At 38.2% G+C, this 23,707-nt stretch overlaps 1 protein-coding gene across 1 annotated transcript in view; it reads right to left on the bottom strand.

Annotated features, from left to right (window-relative positions):
* NME7 (NME/NM23 family member 7) overlaps nucleotides 1–23,707 on the bottom strand; it is a gene marked incomplete at its 3' end in the record, with an annotated part of 57,916 nt that overhangs the window by 22,071 nt on the left and 12,138 nt on the right. Inside the window, exons 2-6 of the mRNA XM_017834004.1 lie at nucleotides 17,636–17,743; nucleotides 14,061–14,227; nucleotides 8,936–9,046; nucleotides 5,411–5,461; nucleotides 2,757–2,964 (exon numbers count right to left, since the gene is read on the bottom strand). Coding sequence (XP_017689493.1) covers nucleotides 2,757–2,964; nucleotides 5,411–5,461; nucleotides 8,936–9,046; nucleotides 14,061–14,227; nucleotides 17,636–17,743 — 645 coding nt within the window. The remainder of the gene's footprint in view (nucleotides 1–2,756; nucleotides 2,965–5,410; nucleotides 5,462–8,935; nucleotides 9,047–14,060; nucleotides 14,228–17,635; nucleotides 17,744–23,707) is intronic.

Raw genomic sequence — 23,707 nt, 5'->3', positions numbered from 1 at the left:
ACCTTATAATTTTTTTTTTTTTGAATCTTACTGAATTGCAGCTGATGAACTCAATTGCTTTGATTTCTGGGATAAAGCAAAAGAACCTTTGTGCCTCTGATCCCTTCTTTTCTTCCCACCATCACTAATTATCATATAGCTTTGGGCCTTAGACCATACTAGGGTGAGCTTGACAGTCAGGTTTCTTTCCTCAGTGATATTTTTTCACTGTTCACTGCCAGCTTCACACTTTTTCCATACCATTTATTCCCATATGTTACACAATCTGCAAATTAACAAATCTGCAAAACACAGATTCCATTTCAGACCTATTGGTCAAATTCAGTAAGAGAATTGATAAATTTCTATTTAAGGGAAAAAAATTACATCCAGGAAATACTACTACCAAATCTATCTGATTTTTTCCTTTATAACAGTAGCAATGCTAAAGGTCATTTCCTGGAAAAGTCTCATTTAATTTACTAGCTCAATTCAAATGGAATAGACTTACCTATCTCCCAGTCTTCAGCTCACAGCACTTCGACAATTTCTGTAATCCTTACTCAAACAATTATACAATTCAAACTAATGGATCTTTCCATAGAAGGAAAAATGGTTTTTGTTTTTCTGCTAGAAAATAATCCACATCTGATGGTGAGTGGGCACATCTGAGACAAAAGGGTTCATTGCCTACATTCTTATACTGATAAAATGCTGCATGTTTCAAAGACCTTGTCCCACTCTGTTAACTTCTGTTTAGTCTAAAAGTAGTGGCCAGGAAAAGGCAGCAAAATATGTATACTATTCAACACTTAGTTTTATCCATTAAAATACATAAAAGGAAATTAACTTAATAATGCTGAAGGACTGGCATAATGAAAAGCCAAACTATAACGATGTAGAGCCTTAAAAAAAAAAAAATTCTTTTGCTTTCCCTTTATTCCTGATTTAAAGAAATTACAAAATTTGGTTTGCAGAGAGACAGCAGCTTAGAGTGTATCAGAGACATAATTTCACTTGTCACTTAGCCCCCAAAAGAACAATGCAGCCTTCCAGTTTAACTGTTCAGCTTATAATACATTCGTTAAATGTGTTTGGGACTTCAGTTTTCTGTCAGAAGAGTTCATTTAGGTCCCTTTATCTTATATTCCTTTCTTTTCAGAAAAGCTTCTGCAAGGCACAGCCAACTAGTTTCCATAGCAACTGCTATACAGCCATATAATGTTGGGCCTACTAAATTAAAATAGGCACAAGGGCATTAAATTCACAATTTTGGTTGATTTATTGAAGATTGGTATCAGCAACATCACAAAGATGCACATACCTACAGAGGTTCACTAAAATAATCCCAGTGCCATAAAAATGCTGCAGATGAACAGGGCCTTTCAGACAGCATTTCAAAAATAATGAAATGTGAAAAGAACAACAAACTTCAACTAAAGAACATACTTATGCTCCTAATCAAGATTTTATGCTAATAGATGCTCTTTCCTACACTCTCGGTTCAGAAGCTGGCACAGTTGTCATGGTAGTACACAAGAACAAAGAGAAACTATCATCACCCTTATATTTGAACACATCTAACTATTTAATCAGAACTTCAAAGACTTTTCTGACTATAATTCTCCTTCATCAGAAAAGATCAATTTTATCTGAACTCTTTTTGACTCTGTAACATCTTCACCAACTCTGCCACAAGAGAAAGTACCTCAGGTCCAGCATATGACTTCTTGCCAAAACCAGAGGACTGCGAGAGGATCCAGCAGCTCAGGCACAGTGCAGATCAGCAAGATGAGTCCCTGACCAGCAGAAAACTGCCCATGCTTTGCTGTCAGCCTGCTACACCACACAGCCTAATGTCAGCCACAAGAGGAGGCTGATCAACCCTGCCCTCACCACTGGCATATGATCTCTGTGTACATTTTCTTCCATACGCTGCGTGGCAGCTTTTAGGTACTCTGAGGCAGATCTCTCTCCAGCTGTATTACTGCAGCTGTTCCAAGTTAAATAGAGGAAAGACTAGGATGAAGGAAGCAAAAACTGCTATCTTTTCCCCACTGGTCGACAGCTAAAACACCACAGCAACATACCAATCAACCACGAGATAAACTTTATTCTTGCCATCACTTATCAGCATGTCTATCCCACAGCAATGCAAACAAATAATCTCCTTAATTCTACAGAAACGCTGGCAATACCTATCACCCAGTTCCAGGGCTTTTTCTTAGCACTAAGGAAAGACACTGCAAACAAAGCAAAACAGAACCAAACTCCTCAAAGCCATATTCAATATATTACCTCTCAAAGCACAAAGCCCTACAGAGTGGCCTGTTTTCATATTTTTTCATTCTGAACAGTAACAGCAAAGTAGGCTGCAGGCAGAGGACTAGTGAGGACTGTGGAGGAGAACAGATAAGCGAAACACAGGAGGGCACAAAAGGATTTAATTGTTTAATCTCTTCCTTTTTATGACCAACAGTGGTAGGCTCTAGGTAGACTACGCAGACTGTGCAATCAACTCATTGTTTGTGATGTACAGAAGACATTAAAAATGACCAGGCATGCCCTCCTGATCAAAGTGCCCAAGGTTCCTCTTTGTGACAGACATAAATAAGATTTCTCTTTTCAGACAGTTTATTTTTCCATGCTAACAAGGATCCATGAAGAATATGGAAACTAGTTCCAAACTCAAGTGTGGAAAAAAAAATGAGATTCCTGACCCAATTGTTAAAAGACAAAGTTAAAATAAACTTCAGTCAAGAAAGTCAGAAACTTACTTTAGCAGCTGAAGCAACTGAATCTGGGCCATGAGCTGCATTTCTTAGGCCACCATGTCCAAAGTTCTCTCTGATGCTATCCAGTGTATCACTTTCAGTTGCTGCAGGGTTTGCTGGCCCCACTATTGCTTTCCACTTACTAACTGCATCATCTCCTAAGATCTCCATAGCAAGAACGGGACCACTCGTTATGAACTGGAGAAGCTCACTGCAAAATGGAAACAGCACATGGTGATCCATGCTACAAATCAAAACCAACAAAAACATGATCCAGTGGAGATGCTTGGAACACAACTTTGCAAGGCCCTGAGCAACCTGATCTAACTTTGAAGTTGACTTTTCTTTGAGGAGGAGGTTAGACCAGGTCATGTGCAGACATTCCCTTATTATGGTTATAGAAAAAGAACCAGATAACACAAACCCACCCAAGCTACTTTGTAGAATGTTAGATTTCAAAAGAATTTGTAAATGATCAGTACTGGTGTCCTAGCAACAGAGAAAGAGAGACCCTGCTAACCACTCGTCTGACAGGAATGACTCCTAAGCATGTCTCCTCTGCACAGCAGGATTTCAAGGCTCTCGCACATGACCTGTGTAGGTAGCCCACTGATAGAACTTCAGCACTGCTTTTGAGACAGATTTCTCCACTGTCCCATGGACCTCTCCCATGGATTTTGCCCAGCCAAAGTCCACAGTGGGAGAAAAGGGAAAGACTTGTAAAGTTTGTGTGGAAGAGAGGACTTAATCACAAAGTGAGTTATTACATTCTGGCATAAGCAGAAATCAACTGATTTTAATGGGATGAATCCAAGAAGAAGAAATTGTCAGAAGCAGCCTGCCTCCTCTCCTGACCACCTCACTCACATAGAAAACAACCACTCAAAACTGGTAAACCAAACATTCTATTTAAAAACTAAACAAAGTGTCACAACTATAATTCTATGTCTTTACAAAACATGAATACCAACAAGCCTGTCTTTTCACTGTGTAGTCTGGAAAGAATCAACAAAGGAGAACATTGAGTCAATGCTTTTTGCACTACTTTGTTAAAAAAATAGAGCTTTACACAATTATAATTGTGGATGAGTATGCTTCTCCAACCATCTTCTGCCTAATGATCATTTATGCAGTGATCACCGGGCAAAAAGAGAAGAGAAATACTACAAGTTCTTTGCCAAAGAAATGATATTAAAACTACGAAAAGTTACATACAGAAACTACACAGCAGAAAGCTATTGGAACTCAGGTTCTGTTGGTCAGAGACTGCTTGTTTAGGACACAGTTAAATAGCTTACACTTACATACACACAAGAAAAAAACAATTTTGACAACACTGCTTACTGTGCAGACTAATCCTTGTATATTAAATGTATTTTAAAAATTAAATTCTTTAATATGAAAACCATAATTTTCCAAACAAGTAGAATTATTATTTTTCCCTATTATTCACTAGACTTACATTGACTAGTGAACTTGCAAACTAAATCTGAATTTAAAGGTAAGTAAAACAAAATTCAGGATAAATGAGTCGTAGATTTCACATTTCACTGCCTTGAAGATTCTTGTTTCTATTTGATTTGTAATGGTTTGGAACAATTTATTTTTAATTTAGAGAAAAATCCTATACAGAAGATGCAGCCAATAGGACTGTATAATGGGAGACAGGCACATCACAGTGGACAAAGGCTTCAGTTCCTCAGACAATTGCCATTAGTGTAGATAGACATCTGGGAAATAACACTGTAGGCAAAATTCCTGCTTATTTATCAACATATTCAAGCAGGCTTACTCAGCAAAGAAAAGGCAATTCTAAATCATCTGTCCTCTGACCTCCAACATGGTCAGACATAGCCTGGGGCCATGTCTCTGTGAAGGGCTTGAGTTTGGACCCACAATAAATCAGCTGCTGTTTCAGGAGAGCTGCTGCTGACCCTAATTCTCAGGCATTTCATGACAGTACTGAAACCAGGTCTTTTGACCAAGTCAGTGCAAACCCAGGCATCAGCATGGCTGAAAAAAACAAAGCACCCTCTTCCTAGAAGAGGCAGACTGCCAAATCCAGAGGGAGGAAAAGAAAGCTGGCACTTTTAGGGAAAGCAGAAATGTCAAAAGCTCTGGGTCATAAGCATTAATCTGGTCAGTTATGGAAAGACTAAGGTCTTTCATGCTAGGTGGAGCAGTCCAGCATCATGGTATTATGACATTTTGCCCAAAGGTAGCAGTACAATTAGAACTGCCCCATGCACTACCCTTCCAGTCACTTATGACTTGGGGTACTTGCTACTAAGTTGATTCTTACAGCTTAAGTGTTCCCCCTAATTCTCATTATCTGCAAGCTCCACCCTGATCCTGAAGATGCTCCTTCCCTTGGCTTTGAAGTTTTGCCTTGCTAGGAGTATTTTCACTTCTGAAAGACAAAAGACATTCCCCTGGTATCATCAGGCTGCAAAGAGTGTGGGTTAAAACCCTGAATAGCCGAAATAAGGATCTGTCCCTGGAGGAAGATGAAAAGGATGCATACTATGCAAAGGGCTCCACTCGACTAAGACAAGCTCTGATTTTCCCATGGTCCTGTGGTAACAAGTATAGTAAATAAATCCTGTGCATTCAATAAATAAGCTTAATACATGTCAAGCTGAAATCGATATACCTACTGATAAAAAGGTTTTGCTCGATGGTCTACGTAGAAATCAGCTGCTTCTTTTCTGGAAAAGTAAAAAGACATAGATGTAGCTATATACACACACATATATACATAAAATACCCCCTGAAAACCACAAACTATCATTCATCAGAATGTTTCTACAGGTGATGTATTCCTAAGCTGGACAGCTTGTTGGGTGTTCATGCCCAATAACAGAAACTACATTTGATTTTCTGTCATATTTTGTCTGGCTACAGGTATAGCTGGTGACTCCTTGTGCTCCTGCTCTGGGAAGGAAGTAATTACTGAAGCCCATTTCAGGGTCACTGATGGTCCCCACACTCTCAGGCTGAGAAACAATGCAGCAGAGTCACCTTCTTGCCAAGCCATTTGCTGTTTTTTTCATCTTTCATTTGTAGAAGGAATATTGGTTAATGAAGTTTGACTTTAAAGCAAAACCAAACAATTTATCTGCTTCACTGGAACATTTCCTTATCAAGGCTAACTTTTTATTACATTGGTGCACAACAAAATATTGCATAACCTGGTTTCTATACAGTATCCTCAAACCTTAAAAGTCCCATAGGCAGCTCAATGCCCTCCAGATTAAAACTGGATTTCTCCCACATTTTCACACTTAAAAACTCAATTTGGTCTTGCACATCCCCTCAGCTTTCTTCCAAAGCAATGGGGTTTCTGCAGTGAGGGATCTCCTCACATTGCCAGGCAAATAAAGGCATAGGAATCAAAAAAAACCCCTTTTCAGACAGGGTGGTGGCCCTTTCCAAGCTCTGCATTGCCACAGCCACACTACTCAACTATACATGTTTTGGAGACTACCACAGTACATACCACCATCCATCCTCTGATGGGCATACTGCTTTGTGGCTTTTCACCCCACCACCCCCTGCAACCAGCTAACCTACTCTTTTCTCTGTCTTTTTCCCCAGCTGCTTCTCATGTTTAACTCTTGCTTACTAAATCGCTTTTTCTGCATGGCAACAGCTAGAAAAATCCGCGGAGGTTTTCAGCTCTAAACCTGCTATTTTGAAACTTCAAAATTCCAGTTCAGAACACAGGCTCAGTCATGGCTTGCTCCAAATCCTGGTGTGTGCCACTTTCTGAAGCTGGAACTTGTGGAGAAGGACAAGCTCTTCAGGAGGACTGACAAGTGAGAGGAAGCAATATTGGTGGCCTCTACTCTGGGTACAAAGTTCATAAGCAAAGCAGGGCTGTAGGGGACTGAAAGATTCCAAACTGTAAAATTGTTTTTACCTACAGAAACAGTCTTCTAATTTTTTCTGGTCACTCTGAGCACCTCCCTTTACTGCATGAAACTGCCTGCATATTTTTCAAATAACAGATTCCAAGTATGAACAAAGGCATAGTTCTGTCATCTGAAATGGAACTTTTGACATCTCTCTCCCCTTTACAGTCCAGACTTACACCAAATATTGCCAGAACAAACAAATGACATCAAGAAGGACCTAAGAATTTAATTTTCCTAACATTTATAAATGGTTGAACAGTTGCATCTTTCTCCAGCTTTTTTTATTAAAATGATCTGACTAATTCCCAGTTTGTTGCTTTCAGTTCAGAATAAGTATGAGCCACTAAAAAGCCACAAGATTTTGATTAAACATATAGTGAATATGCTTTCCTTCCATTTCCTAACTAAGGCAGAAACAGGATGCAAAAATTATGCTAGGCACAGGAACTCTCGCAATCTCAAGCTTCAAACATACACTCTGCTAAAGTTTTGCCTACAATTCACTATTTCACCAGAAAGTCCACTTCTGAAACTAATTCACCCAATAATTTTGGAAAGCAAATATGAAAAGTGTATGCAAAGAGATCGAGCGTTATAATTTCTGAATGCAAAGAAGTATTTGAGGGATATATTTCTGAAGCAAATTGAGCTCTACTGCTCAGTTAAATTCAATTGAAATAAATATTAAAGTGCAGTTGTGCTGTGTAACTTAGATCCTTTTCAATTTCATTATTAGTTCTATGTTTCTAAGGAATGGAAAACAGTGTTCACATGGGTATAATAGACTGAACTGACATATGATTAAACGAAGAGACTAGAGAAACAAGTGCCTGCCCACACTTTCATATCTTGGCTACAACTTTTACAGAAGGTATGAATCTACTTAACAGTGATTGACAGACAAATGTTGTTAATAATGCCTTTAAAGAAAGCAGTAGTTGATAATGCTGATTTGAAGAAGAACGCCTGCAGAAATCTAAGGGTAGGACACTTTGGCAAAGCCATAGTTCTATTATTTTAAAATGGCACAGTCTCAAGAAATAGAGTATGCAAAGAAACCACAAAATATTCAAGGCACTATTTAAATACATTCAGTATCACAGCACAATCTTGTGCTTATTAATAATTCTTTTCAATTATACAAGACAACCAGAAATGTTTATATAGAAATAAGCAATAAAAGTTCATGTCTCGGTTTCTTCCCTTCAGTATGAGCCAACTCTAATGCACCTGACTTGGCTCAACAGTTCAACTTCCCAGATAGGCACTGAAATAAAGCACCATACAAAACAACTCATCAGATCACATCTTTCAGATTGCAGGAGAGGAAGACAAAAAAAGCTGGTTTGAAAGACACTGTGAATTGTAAATCAACACTAGAAACTTGGTTGAACTCATGAATTGGAATTGTTTAATGGAAGATCTGGGACCAGTATCATCAAACATTGCAGCAGGTGAATGCAGAGATGAGGAAGAAGTCATAGTTGTTTTATCAGTATTTCATAAAGCCAAAAAGGTTTTGAGGTATAGGAAATTTGTTCCTGACTTCACAGCTAAACAATAAGAACACATAAATATGGTATTATGTAAGACATAGCTTTTCTTTTCAAAAACATATTGTATATGCAAAGCAATAAAGGAGAAATAGTGCGGTAACTTTAGGAAAGTCTCATAAGGTAAAATGATCATGTTCTCTTTCCTCTGCAGCATGCCTTCTTTTAAATCTTTTGGCTCAATGAGGCAAGTGGAGAACAGTGAAGGCTGGGAGGATTAAGAAGATGCGCAAGTAAAATCTGTCCAACTCTGCAACATCATCAGAAGATCACTTGCTTTGCCTAGGACTTCCAGTCATAAACAAGCATGAAACTGAGAGCACAAATTAAGACAACAGATTTACTGAGAGCAAGCAAACCACATACTTTAAGGACAACACTGTTGTAGTCAGCAACACAGTCTGTATGAGGAAGCCATGAGGTGAGGACATAGACACGTCAGTAGTAAACACCGCCAAATTGCTAAAGATAAGGTAACTACCTTGGATTCCTACAGAGACATTACATACTTCATTTGCACAGCACTTTTTGATACTTCGCTTAAATCTCTACATACCCTCAGAAATCTACAGGATTATGAAACTGATGAGTCTTACCTCTGTTACTCACTGGAATAAATTTGATGTGTGGAACAACACAGAATAGCTTTAGAGAACATTCTTAACTGCAAAAATACTTAGATACAATAGAGTTAACCTTAAAAAATCCTTACCTTGAAAGCAGCATCATTTTGGCTTTAGTTATTGTCAATCCTGAATTAATAATGATATCAATTAATTCTCCAATCTTGTGCATTGCATCAGGTTTAATCAAAGCCAGTGTTCTGGTGGAAAAAAAAAAAAAGAAAGATACAGCCAACACTATTTTCCTTAGAGCATTTGGTGTTCATGTTGGGTTTATATTCAGACAAAAAAACATCACATCAAAGCAAGAAATTCTGTCACAGTCACATATCCTAGTCTCAGTGTCTCATCAATTTCCATGCTGTTCTTGAATGCCTGTGCAACACATTATTCTGATAAGAATGAGCTTTGTGCATTATAATTTCCTTGGCTTTCTGGTCCAAGCCAGCTCACAGTGTTCCACCAGCAGTCATTATTTACTGACTTCGCTGTCAGAGCAATCACTTTGACCACTTCTTCCTTAGCTAAAGGATACCTCTACAGCTCCTCACTCACAGCTCTGGGTTAGAACACAACTGATTTATTAATCCCTCCCTGCTCAGCTCCCTTTCTATCTAACATTAATCATTATACACATAAAATTCAAGCTGCTAAAATTCCCTGTTTAAAAATATTACTTCATGATGGGCCTCTTCCATAAAACTCAAAGTTAAATGATTTTTTTTATTATTATTTTTTAAATATTTGTAGTGCTCAGTGAGAAGAAGATTCTATTGTACTTGGTACAGTACAAAAACTCCATGGCATACAAAGTGCATGCCAAATAGCTGACACTGTTAATAGACACAATAAAAGGATGGCAGAGGAGGTATCACATCTCTTATACTAACTGACAGCTATATTCTAAGGGACATCAATTCAAAAATCTCGACACTCTCCCCCACATCTTTGTTTTCAAGTACATCCTGTCTTATGGGTAATTATCTTTTTATACTGTACATCCCCAAGGCCAGGACTGTTTTATTAGTGAGCTTTGCATAGCACCCAGTACACCATCAGCACTAAACGTATTATTAATCAAAAATAACAAGCACAAAGAGAAGGTCTGTAAAATTGCATTTTCTATTTGCATTCATCTTGTGGTGAGTCAGCTTCAAATGTGCTCAGCTTACAAACCAACATATTTATTCAACCCTGTATCACAGAAACTCCACATCTCTGACAATCCTAAAGAGCACTTTCCATCTTTTACACTGTTTTGAATAAAGAAGGCTACCCAAGAGGCAATTTTTTATTGCAGTGCTTCCCTAAATGGAAGACAAATAATTGAAAATTATTTTTTTCCTATTTTATATACCAGCATAGCACAGAAAGCAGCCTTTGCTGAGGATATGGGAAATGGGGATGAACTTCCACTACATTTACTCTGAACCTTAAGTGACCCCAGATTGACAGATGCTTTGGCAAGAGACAGACTATTTCACAACAAATGCAAAGCAAGGGAGGTGTTAGGATTAGGAAATGTAACGCGGAAGATTTGAATGTATTCGACATTTCATCTGAAACTAAGGGAGAGACCTAGATGACCTTCAGAGCTCAGAAACAAACAGATTTCCTCAAGCATCATGAGGTTCATATACACAGATCACCTTAGGCTCAGATCCATTGGGAAGTCTGACACGAAAAGACAGATGGACTAAGGATGTGGCCAGGAACTGCATGAAAGTAGACAACCAAGACTATGCCTCAGTACACTGCAGTGCAAACTAAAGCTGGTTTAGCCTTATCTTCAGATCAGCAAAGTCTGGCCTCTCACCAACATTCAACAGTTTGCCAGCACACTCCATGCAGCCTACAGCCCGTCCCCCTCTTCCCCAAAGAAGCTCCACCTCATTTTGTGATATTATTTATCATATGACAGGGTGTACCATGTGATTGAGGACCAGGAGGGGCAGCAGATGCCTGCTTGACTGATGACACAAACCTGCATCCTGGCATAAGTTGTTCTCTACACTGTCATTTCCCACAAACAATAAGGATCTAACCACTAGAATGAGATCTCCAGTGCCATTTGCATTTCCTTGAGGAACACTTTTTTGAGTCTGTGTCATTACACAGGATATTTGAGATAGACTGCTAATGCTAGAAATAAATTGTCCTTTACTTTTCTACTTTCAACCTTTATAGTAATACTGTAATTCCTACAAATACGTAAAGAAATACTGCATTATGAAGCAATTTACCTAGAACACATTAATACAAACTACAATGAGCAACTCTTATAATACCTTTTCTCTAACACTAATATATAAACGTTAACATGTCAGCGTGAGCTTCTCAGACGTATGCAGGGTACAAAAAGTATAGCTCAGGATGCTGAAGACTGTTTCTGAGATTGGATTTTGATTCATGTGCCCTATTTTTAGTTTTAATTAGGAATATGTTTCTTGTGGTTTGACAGGATGCAGTCCGCAAAGTGGATTTTGAAACAGTTTTGTGTTTAGGAACAAAGGAGAAAATGAAAATTAAGTTATTTTGCTTACATTTTCAGAGGGACTGTGAGACAGTACTGCAATGAGTACTGAAACAACAGAAGATGAGAAGTGATCAAAGGAACAATGCACAGAGCACGCTGTGACTATGCTTTTGAGATCTACTTATTTCTAATAATAGGACTGCTGCATGTACAGTGGCTTATGTCTTGTAGGGGAAGAAACACTGATTATGTCAATGACTAGAAGCCTAAGAATAACCTATCCCAATCAAAACAGAATACAAGTATTTCTGGTTGACACACAAGGTTTCTAACACCATTTTCAAAACCAGTGATACTGACTCTAAGTATAGTCTACTTAGACAGGACACACTAGACAGACAAACGTTTACCTCAGGTTACAACCACCCAGGATCACAAGTGAAACACTACAGAAACAGAAATCGCTGTCCCATGCTAGTGATTCCTTCTGTGGCACACTGTAAGCAAGCCCATGCTCACTTAACCATTTTAGTTATTGTTTGTGATGGTTTCCTTATGATATACTGTCAAGAAAAGAAGCTATAGAAACTGAAACTCCATAAAACTGTCTTAATAATTCTTGCCTAATTCTAGGAAGGGCCTGTGCAAATCTAGCCTTTTTCTACATATCTCTTTTGTACTTCACGTACCTAGGGTCACATCCATTTGCTTCACTGACAAAAATAAAGGTCCCTAATTCAAAACAGTCTTTTTTTTTTTTAATATACATTCCTCAGTCTCCCTCGAAGGCCTCTGTCTGCATACATATTCAGTGACCAAAGAACATGTTTCCAAAGTTGAACTAAACTGCCAAAGTCCTGTACAGCACAAAGGCAAGAAAAATACAGGGAAATATTCTGCCTCATACAACAACCTTAAAATTATTAATAGAACTCCAACTACAGATTATTTTAGGCATTATCAAGCCCTGCAGAAATCTTATTATCTCTATTAACTAATAACTGCTGTAAAACCTGCTAGGAACAGGCCAAAAAGACAAATAACTCATATGCAACTGTTTTGCCTAAGGAAACTCTTTTCATATGACCCTGTTTGCTCAGTGAAAGCTTCTGTGAAGAAATTGGATTTTGACAATCCCTTGCCTGTGTAAGGCACCTTTCACTATGTTCCTCTGGGCTATTCTGAATATGTAACTGCACTTGCATATCTATGTTATCTTTCAGCCGACATTCCTAAAATGTTTTCCAAACAGCTGACATGTCATAAATGCTCTTTCTTCCTTTTGTAGAGCAGTACAAAAATTCGCCCCCTCCCAAGACCACTTCATTTGACACAACTACAGTGTTGCCCTGTAGTCAGCAATGCCTCCTACAGGAATAAATGTCATTTTATCATAAGCTGCCTTTTCTTGGTATAACTGCACAAACCCTGCATCAGCAGCAGGGCTTATGTTAGCTTAGACAGAGCAGAAAATACACATTAATATAAAGATATAATCTACCCAAGGCTCCACTGAGGAACAACAAAAGTAGCCATATATACAAAATCCATCCCCTGGTGTTCTCTACCTCCTTTGCTACTCTTTCACCCTGTCCAACCCCAGCTTGGAGAAAAAGTACTAGAACACTTTCTGGAAAGATATTAGGCAGGAATTCTCACAGCAATATTTTTGTGCAGTTAAGACAAAGTTGTGTGTTAAAACTTGAAACTCTTCCTCTATGTCTGGTTATGTACAACTCCCCAGAAAGAGTTCAAAATAAGCCCAGTTAGCAGGAGGGAACAAGTAGGTGAATAGGGCTCACTGGAATATCATACCTAAGAAAATGTTCTGTGTTCTTTAAAAAAAAAGATGGGGTAAATTATCAAGATTTTTTAATTTCCAGATTCAGATATTACCTGTACTATCAATAAACCAGATTTAAATTTCTTGTAAATTTAATCTTAGTGTCATTTTATTAAGTCCTTCCTGATATTTTTGGTTTTGGATGGGCTCTTAACATCTTTTCCAAAGTAAGTCTTTAAACCAAAAATATGTGATGAGTCTTATCTTCACCCATTATAAACAAACTTTGTCTTAACAAAGAAGCCTGTAGTTTTTATTGACATTCTCACTCTAAACTTTCTGTCCTCGTGCACACAGAGTTTGAGAGATGCTGAAAAAAATTATCAGAAAAAGTCCTCCATAGTGGGGAAAAACAGAGAATGTGAGTGGTCTCTAGTGTTTTCATTTGCTACTGCTCACACAGATCAGACTGGTAAGGTTCTGTGCTTCTACACAGATCCCAGAGAGACAGGTGGCAGCTTCACAAGGTTCAGGCCTTTGAATTCTAGCACACATCAGAATTACCACATTAATTCTGCCCCAAGAGAATCCACAAATCACAAGAATCCTACTGCTGCCTGCCCTGGGGGAGTAACAAAGCTGAACAGGACCACTCTTTTCCTCCTTGTCCCCCTCTTTTCTCCCAAGAGACCTAGAGGAGCCAGCAGTTGACACCATGGAGAAGCTGGCCCTGAAGGTAACACTCAGGTAACTGTGGGAGTCATGGGTTTGCCCACAAGCAGGGACCACTTTGCTTCTCTCCAGTTCTCAGTATGTCAGATCACTTTGAACCACATGCAAACTTGTAGCTACATTTTCTCCCCACTATAAGCACAGAAAACTTACCTCATTTCTAGCAAACAACTACTCTGAAACCCCAACCACAAAGGGAGATTTCAAAATCCTCCCTTCTTACCTCTCTTTGCGGCTCCCAAGCTTGCGAGATGTATATGGATTCCCATAGTCCACTATGGAGAGATGACGGGAAAAAACAGTAATTTTGCTTCCCACGTATAAATCCTCGAGGTGTAAGCTCTCATACTGGGTGCGCTTCAGAAAGGTGCGGCGGTTCTTCATATCGTACTGCAGGAAAAAGAATATTAAAATCTACCACAGCAAGATATTTAGTAATAGGCAAACTCAACTGTTACCTTCAGAAATTTCTGCAGTACTGCAGGACTGAATCTGATCGCTGATTGATTTAATTCCTAACCCTTTGAACTTACAGGTATACCAAGAAAACTTAGAAGATTAAACCACAATTACAAATGTATTCCATTTAAATAGTCTCAGGTTCACAGCTATCTTTGAATTTGCTTCTGTTCTAATTCAAGTTGCGATAAAAGGTTCAGGTGCCTCGTGGATGCCTCTGCCCAGTCTCTCTGGGAGTTCCCTCAGCAGATCCACGCTGTGTCACAGACCAATGGTTTGTACCACAATGATCAAGATACACCCTGGCAGGTCTCCTCTTCAGGGCATCGCTCCAGTGATACCATGCTCTATTTGACTGCGTAGGACTCAGAATTAGGGACGCGTAGATGATTGCAACACTTGGCTGAGATGTTCTCACTGCCTAGAGCTGCAAGCTCAAAAGCCTGTCAAGACCACTCAGCTTTATATCTCATCATTCCAAGCAAGAAGCCAGACGTTAACATGTAGTTTTCTGGGTGGGCTGGCAAAGCACAAAAGGCAACCTGCTGAACTGTTTCTTCACCGCAGGTAGATATTGCAGATGCCTTCAATTTCCGGGGGAAGTGGAATCCAATGAAAAGAAGAGTTTTGTCCTCCTCAGGCTAAACTTCCCCTTCTGTCTCAAGTTACATGTACTGTACTCCACTGCAACGATACATCAACTAGAACTGCATTAAAAGAAAGCATATCATTCCCAAAAATTTTAGAGGGAAGGAAAAAATTTAAGAGCAAAGTTACATACTCCATGTTCTGAAATGTGTAAATATAGTTCTCTTCTGCTAGAAGGGTAGAAAAAAAAAATGTAAGTTTTTTCAGAATAGTCAAAACTTTGCAGATCAGAGAATATAAATTATTTTGATACTTACTCCTGCTGAGGGCATGATTATCAGGAAGAATCATTCCCTCCTGAAATGTCTTTAGCTCCTCATACATGCTCCTACTAAGTGTTCACTATTCAAGTGCAGCAGGGAATGAAATGACAACATGCTTAAAGAAAAATATCATTTGAATTCAGCTACTTGTTTTCTCCTGGACTTTGGCAAGAACAGTATTAACTATCTTGGCCATATGCAAATTCTTCAGTACCTCGACTAAAAATCTGAATACTTCCTTGGTTATTTCAGTAATGGTTCCTAGAAAAGCACCTTGTACTGTCTCTCTCTTCTCAAGAAGAAGAAAATAAGAGGATCTACCTGTGTTAAAGAATTCTTCTTTAGAGTGGAATTCTGGATCTCTTTAAAAGATCTTTTTATAAAGTGAATGATAAGCCACAGTAGAAGAAATACAAGACTGTTTGCATTGTTCCCCTGCTGCCCATGTACATGTAGAAATAAATTACCCAAAACAAAATAGTTCTCTGCTAAGAATCTGTCCTTTTTAAAGATTTCTTCTCTCTTTTTAGGAAATCTTTTGTAGCAAGAAAAGTTATTCAGGTTTTCAGAATTCACCATGAGAGTTATTAACTATGGAAACTCAGAGAATGGGGCACCTCTGTCAAGAGATCCAGTTTAACTGTAAGAGCTGCTTGCTGTCCTTGGACAAAAATCTATGCTGTCTTCTTCCCAGCTGCAAAGCAAGTAGAAAACTTCTCTCATTATTCCCGCTGTCATTTTTGTTTACAGGAAGCAAGACAGGACAGAAAGAAGAGGTAAGCTCAGGATTTCATGTAACAAATGCCTTCAAAAGCTCTGCTCCAGCTTCAGCTGACGTGTGTGATAAAAGAGAGCTATTGTCAGGGAGGTGGGAAAGGGGAAAAAACATCCTTTTCATAAGTGGGGAAAAGCTGGCTCATATCTATTACTTTTCTTCTTCTCAGACACGCTAAAGGTAAGAGCAGGTTGTCATCTCCTCAGGAAGATATCAAAAGATGCAGAAGAATTAAGCAGTACTAAAGAAACAAAGAATCCCTGAATTCTGCAGAAGTTTAAAAAAAATTCCAGAAGAGAATTCTAAATGTAGCATCTATCCAGAAACTCACTCAAAAAGTGATTTTGAGATATTCGAAGGGTGTTCACATCTATTTTTGATTTTTAACTTCTGTCCTGGACACGTGCAGCCTGTGACTGTGTACATACCATACTATCTTCCCCTAAGAGCACACTGGCAAAACACAGAAGTTTACCAAGCCATAGACAGGGCATTAAGTAGTTCAAGAACACCTTGAAAGCTCTTGATTTTGAGATGTCTAAATGAAACGAACAACAATTTCAGCAGCCCACACGCGGTTGTGTAGGAAGATTATTACAACTCCTGACTGATTAAACCATCTCTGGGAAAGAAAAAACAAAAATCCTCACATTTTGACAACTGTGCAGATACAGACATCATACAAAGAACTAACTTAAATGGGACAACATTATGATAGAGTTTGTTTAAAGAAACTATCAGTAAACAACGCAAAGTGCATCTCCTCATACAGATGAGTATCATGGTTTCTGCAAGCAGTAGTTTAGGTTAAGAAAATGCAAGTTCCACTAGCTTCTTATTTTTCCATTTGATACTTATAGCAGGAAAGTTAAAATCTGATAATGAAATTATTAAGTGTGAATATCCAAATCTAGGCTATTCTTATATTCTTAGGTCTTCATTAAAAATTGGAATAGTCCAAACCATTCACTCATTCCTAAATGGAAGCACAAAGCATTGGTTGGCTTATGAGGATTATCTTTACAGTATACATTATATTTTTATATACGTGCCTGCTAATGCAAAATGCTTGTTTTCACCTGCTATCAATAAAAAATGGGGATCAGTTGTATGAATCACAAGTCAGAAAGGTCTGTGCAACACCACTGATGGAAAAATTTAGATCCCACTGCCTGAAATGTCCTACTTTTCATTAAAACCAAATTAAGAGCAATCTGCCATTTCCTCCACTTTGATTAGACTCTTTTACATTTTACTCTTCAGAGATTTCTGAAATTCCTGATGAAGCTTATTCCCCTGTTTGGAATTAGTTTCAGTTATTTCTTCTCAAGTAGTAGGTCAGTGTTGCTGAGCTTCAATTCTGAAACCCAAGTAGAGATTGAATGAAAATAGATTTGTGCAAATTATTCTCTCCACACAAAAGCAAGCTTTAAGAAAGAAAAAAAACATAAGCACGAGTGCTATTCCACATGCTTTGCTGTGAACTAGTATTTTTACTTTCCTTTTAGTTTTAGAAACAGAGCAAGATACATTTTAAATAATATTTTCTTACATGGAAAATTAATAGGCATAGGTAGTGGCTTGCTGTTTTATGAAATGTTTAATTGGATATTACAGTTATGAAAAAAGATTTTTTTTTTCTTTCATTCTTACCATTTCAACTGATCCATCTTTTGGATAGTACAGAAGTTCATAACGTCGAAAGAGTGAAGCATTTGGGTCGTACCATTCAGCAATGAAAGCATATCTCTCATCTTGACTCTGGAAAAGGGGCAAAAATGGTTATTACCAAAAGCATACATATTTTATATGTAAAAACACACAAATAAAAAAAACTTCATTTGTTATCAGAAAAGTAAAAAAAAAAAAAAAATCACTAGTAAATGGACTTGCACACTCTGCGCATTATCTTCTGCCTACCATAGCTGGTGACATCTTTTCAGTTGTTAGCTATCACCTTTTAAGTATAATGGAACTCGGATCATGGCAGTTTTCCAGGTAATCTCATAACTTACTCTTATTTCATCAGTCATGAAGTATGGAATATTTAGTTGTTGTTCTTAGACTTTTTAAATTCATCGAAGTACTTGATTTACCTTCATTCATTAAAAAAAAAAAAGTGTTTTCCTACAACTAAATTACAGACTCTTCACACGTTTTCTACACATCCTACAAGAAAACACTTTCCACTTCCTTAATAGTCATAACTAAACTCCTCTTAATGAGGAGATAAACATATTCAAGTTAAGGACAACATTAGTTTGGTTCACTACTTAACTTCCTTAAATTGACATAAAGCATAAATAGCCCGACCTCATTTACAACTCATTTTCTGCCCTCAAGGAGTGCGACAAGAGAGACAGATTGCAGTAATTCTAAAAGTGTAACCACATGCACGGTTTCTCTCCACTCCTCATCCTCCAGAGGATAACCCCCCCAACGAAGTAAGCAGAAAGATGATGCGAGGCACAAGGACACGCAGTTTTAATACCTCTTAGTAGTATATGTTTGTCAACTATTGATGCAATATCAGTTATTTTATGGCTGCTAGACGGAGCTCTAATTTTTATTTTCCACACTTCCTCTCAATCTGATTGCTACTCCTAAGGGCAAGCATGGTCTTGCCAATGGGCTTCCACTCTTTACATGTATCTGCACTCTTAAACATTATAAACATTGAGGAACCACTGGTAGCTTAAGTTGCAGCCAGGTAGGCCTTTTAAGTACTTCAGATTTTAGAAGAGGGCAGCACTTCAGTTGTTACAATGACAGCTCATAACGCAACAGGACAGAAAGAGTTCCTGTGGGCTTCCATTAACTATTCTGGAAAACCAGCAGGAAAAGAATAATAATTTTCCCAGTGAGTGGAAGCCCACAGACATTTGAAAAAACAATGAAACGACCACCATGATCTTGCTTCTCTTGTCAGTGCATTTTTTCTTTCAGCATCTTCAGCTTACCACTGACTTAAGAATAAGTGCTTTTGCAGGTTGAAGCCCTAACACAAGCAGCAGCAGGAAAGAATGAGATAATGAAGAATAAACTTAGAATTTTACAATGTGATGAATACTTGTACCCGTTCAGTTAAAAGCATCTTAGCAAGTGCCCCACCCTCCTGTCAGCCTTTATGGTACCCCGACACTGCAAAACAAAGATACGACTGTACCACAGAAAGACTCATGCAGTAGGGATGCAAAGCTTCCTTTTCTATCTGTAGAAGTCTGTACAGCTCTGAAAATGTTCTTTACATGAGCTACTATAACTTCTGTATTATCTGTACAGTACACACTGCAGCCCTTGACAATAGTTAAACTCCTATTTTGGGTGCAGCATCCACCAGTAAAACCAGGGACTTAGTCGGTTTCTGGCTCTTACTTAAGCAAGTCATGCTTGGGTCTTCATTCCTATCATCATTGTTCTGGAGATATACAAGTCAAAACAAACTCTTATGTCAAAACTCATACCTTGATTTTTCTACATAGGTATGTTGTTGGCAGTAAGCAATAAATAAGGGTTGGCAGACAATAACAAATTACTGATTTCAACCTTGATCTTAAATATACTCATACTACTAGAAGACAAGACATTTGATCAATTAATTTGACCATCACCTTGTCAAGGATGGATGTTATAAAGAAGCAATTCTCTACCAAAGAGACTGACTAAAAAGAAAAACAGTCCTATTTCACAGAATCACAGAACAGTTTGGGTCAGAAGGGACTTTAAAGATCATGTAGTTCCAATCCCCCTGCCATGGGCAGAGACATCTTCCAGGTTGCCCAAAGCCCCATCCAACCTTGAACAATTCAACCTTACTCAATGTCTGAGCTATTAATATTTTTTATTCAGCAATCTCTACTGGCCATTACTTCTTATTCAGCTGAATGTCATCATTTTGTATTATCTTCTTTTGGCATCATAAGCAAAGGCAAGGTAATAAATGCTACTTAGACTTGAAAAAAACTACAAAGCTAATACCCAAACACAGTAAATGTTATCAGTAAGCAGCACAGTTTGAATCCACTTTTGGTTTGTATCTAGAAAATATGGAGAGCTAACAGTCTTCTAAAATAACCAAAACAAAACCTCTAAAGTTTCTCCTGGACTATAACTAGAATTTCCTCCGTTGTACCAGCATAAAACTATTACAATAAATATTTCTAGATGTAGAGAACAGTACCAGTAGAGAAGTTGAAAGCTTACTGCAAACACTGTAAAGATAACTGGAAACAGAATACATTTGCAAACATGTAAATTGTTCTAAAGGCACACACCCCAAAGTGAAGAAATTCAACCCTAAAAGCAAACTGAAGACCCTACCAAATAAGCATAACGTAAAACACAGTAGAACTGCAATCTTACTATTGCAGATTCATGCAAATAGTCTTAAATCAGATAGAAGACAATACCGAATGTAATCACAATGTGATGAACATATTCTGGGAAGATCTTGCCAGGCATTTCTGTAAAAATGCCACTCCAGGTCATTAAAAACACCAACTAATTTAAAAACACAAGTTTTTAAAAGTCAGTGCATATTAAGCTCATAATATATGATTTTAAATGAGAACAGAAATTTTGATTTATTTATTTAAAGGAGGAGTAGGATTTAGGAGGCAAAACCCAAACACAAAAACCTATCCATTTTCCCATCACTGGAAGAATTGCAATAAAATTTTAAGCCTTCACAGCCCTAAAATTATCTTTTCTGGACATTTACATGCCATCAGTTTACCACTAAATAAACAGAACAGGTATGGCAAACAACTTTCTAACATACCCTTTACTAGCGTGCCCTGACTGCAAAATGGGAAGGAGTTGTAAAGATGAGAAAGTACTAAGGGAGACATGCTAAGTTTCATCCTTAGCTTCTGTCCATCCTCCTAACAAAGGAAACTCAGAGAAAATAATTGTCCAGGGAAGAGTGATTAGAGAACAGCAATGACCTGTCAGGTGGTATCATGTTCAATGCACCACACTGCTCCAGACCAACACTGAGTCCTGAAAGAGGGAGATATCACAGCCCTTGACCAGAGATCCCCGATACCTCATTCCCACAGGAAATATCTGAAACATGTTAGTCACTACTGAAATCACATTCCTGGGAACAGCTCAAGTAATAACGAATCAAGGGAATAAATAAATACCTTATAACTCAGAAAATTCTTGCTTTAAAGAATTAGTTTCCATTCATTTCTGTACCATACCCTCATTAAAATCACACATAGCCTCTGCTCTCATGACTATGTAATTAACCAAGCAATACCTAATGGAGGAGAAATATTTTTTCATAACTGTTCACATCAGTGGAAAAATCATCAATATTAAAAAGCCCAGCAGCAACTATGCACTTTATATTTATATACTGATACTTTTAAAATAGCTGTCTTGAGCTCAAGTTTTACATCTCCTTTCCATGGTAAAATCTAAGGCCATTGAGATCAGTGATGCCAGAAGTTCACATACTGTGAAGATGGAAAGAATATTTTTTTTCTTCCTCTTAGAAGCTGCAGAGAAAAACATTTAAATGCATGTGGGTTTTGCTAGTTTACGCTTTTTTGTTTATATCGGCATGTGTGAATTTGCAGTAGGATGGCTCTATGCACATGAGAAACATTTATTCAAGTACAGCTGAATTAAAAAAAATAAACTTTGTACTTAGTTCTGAAAGTGATGGGGGAAGCAGTCATTCTTAGCTAGCATGGGACTAAGTTCTAGAAACTAAATCCAAGCATTCAGCAAAGAGCTGTGCTCACAGAGAACTCTGCTGCAGAGGGAAATAATATGTCTGGAACCAAACTGCCAAGGATGCTCATAACCAGAAAGCAGAATGATTAGGGAGCTGGACAGGATATGATGCCTTGTCCTGTAAACCTTTTAAACTTCCAAAAGGCTTCTGTTGACAGTAAAACAAAAGGAGATCTTCCAAATGTTTTCAGTAGAAGCACAGTGGTAGAACAGCAGTTCAGAGACTAAGGAACTCTCACGGGAAGGTGGAGAAACAATTTTATCCCTCTGGTCTGAACTATGTAGAACATCTATCTGGGTTTGCTTTTCCAGCTTCAAGATGCCTCGCGACTGCCACACTATTGCAATCTTCTGGGGAACGTACTTCTGTCCTTCTCTAGTTTTGACTAGAAATTTCTTGCTGGAGTTTCTCTTAAAATTGGCAGTACAGGGAATCAGGAGCTATTGAATTTTTTTTTCAACTCGAAAGAACTTCATGTGAAACAGCAACAAAATATTTCTTAAAATTAGAAAGCCCTGAGGAATCCAGAAAGTGCACCTCGACATGCTCTTAGCATATTTCTTTCAAATAGAGAAACCTGGTCTCTACGAGGCTTACATATGCCACCAGGAACTTCAGCACGGATTGGTGTATCTGACACAGGCTCACGGCCGCGTATTTATTGGTTTAGGAGTCATGAAAAGGATTGCTACATTTTACGTGCACAGCTTCGTGTCTGCTGCTCCTTCAATTTTCTCAGTGACTCAGTGACTCTGAAATCAGACCAGAGAGAAAAAAAAAAAAATCAAAGGATTTGACTCATCTCCTAATGAAGCAATAACAAGCCTGCACAAACCTCAGTAAAAGCTGAATCCAATCCATCCTTATATCTCTGTTCTATATTTTGTAAAACTGTGCTGTCATGGGGAAAACCTGCAGTCGAGCACGGATCAAGCTGTTTCTATGAAAATCACTGGGAACAGGATGGACCAGCAGACAGAACTATTCTCACTCTGAAAGGGTATTTCTCCTAATACACCAAAAAAGCTTTCTGGAAAGATTGCTCTGAAACTTCCCAAAATTCTGGCAACAATTTTAAGGGCACATTTCTCTCACAACCTGTTCCCTCCTCAAACCAGGCTGGTGGAACTCTCAAAAATACTTTGGAAGAGCAAGAATATTTTTATAAAAGATGAGAGGGTTTCAAAGCATAAGGATACAAATTATTTTAAAACATTTCAGGCGAAGATATAACAAGGTTGACTGACTCCAACATCAGGTGGTTTGCTTATGCATTAGTGCTTACACTTATCTTATGTTTTTAGAGGAAAAAAAAAAATCACAAATGTCTGAGAGTTTGCCAACCACCCTCTGGCAAAAAAAAATGTATTTATTGAAATGGCCAGTCAACATGTATCTTTATCCTTGTCTTTCCTCTTTATAGGTTCTACCAAAAAACCCCAACTATTGCCATATTTGCTGGTGCATTCCTTTGACAGATGTCGGCCTCGTGCTCTTCAGACAGTGGAGTGAAGTGGGGGACCTGACCAGCTGCCTTCATTAAGAACATTATTCTCAGAATTAGGTCCTGAAGTTATTGTTATGTATGATCAAATGTATATAAATGTGTGATCAAATTCTTACAGCAGATATCTAAGCCCTCTTATGAATTATTTGAAGCAGTTCCTCAAAGCTCATAAATAGCCAATCACTCGGTCATCTTCCAGGCAATCACCACTTCAGATTTAACTCTACCTCCTAGTCCTGAGGAGGACTTCACCACAAATGAAAAGGAAGTCACTGACAAACTCCTTGCCTAAGGAGCAAGAGCCAGGAATTTCAACCAGATCTACCCCTGCCTTCCTCAAAGGTAGCTACTCACAGTGTTATACTCCCCCAGCAGGCCAATGACAGAAGCACTGTCACAGTGTCACCTGCTTTCTTAAGAGCCCTAGCATCACTTTGATTGTTTTAAATGGTTGACTTGTTAGCTTTCC

The sequence above is a fragment of the Lepidothrix coronata genome, unplaced genomic scaffold (genome assembly GCF_001604755.1).
Source record: "Lepidothrix coronata isolate B3197 unplaced genomic scaffold, Lepidothrix_coronata-1.0 Scaffold226, whole genome shotgun sequence".
Taxonomy (NCBI): Eukaryota; Metazoa; Chordata; class Aves; order Passeriformes; family Pipridae; genus Lepidothrix; species Lepidothrix coronata.
The sequence above is the reverse complement of the archived record's forward strand: the minus strand, read 5'-3'. Positions and strand labels throughout refer to the sequence as shown.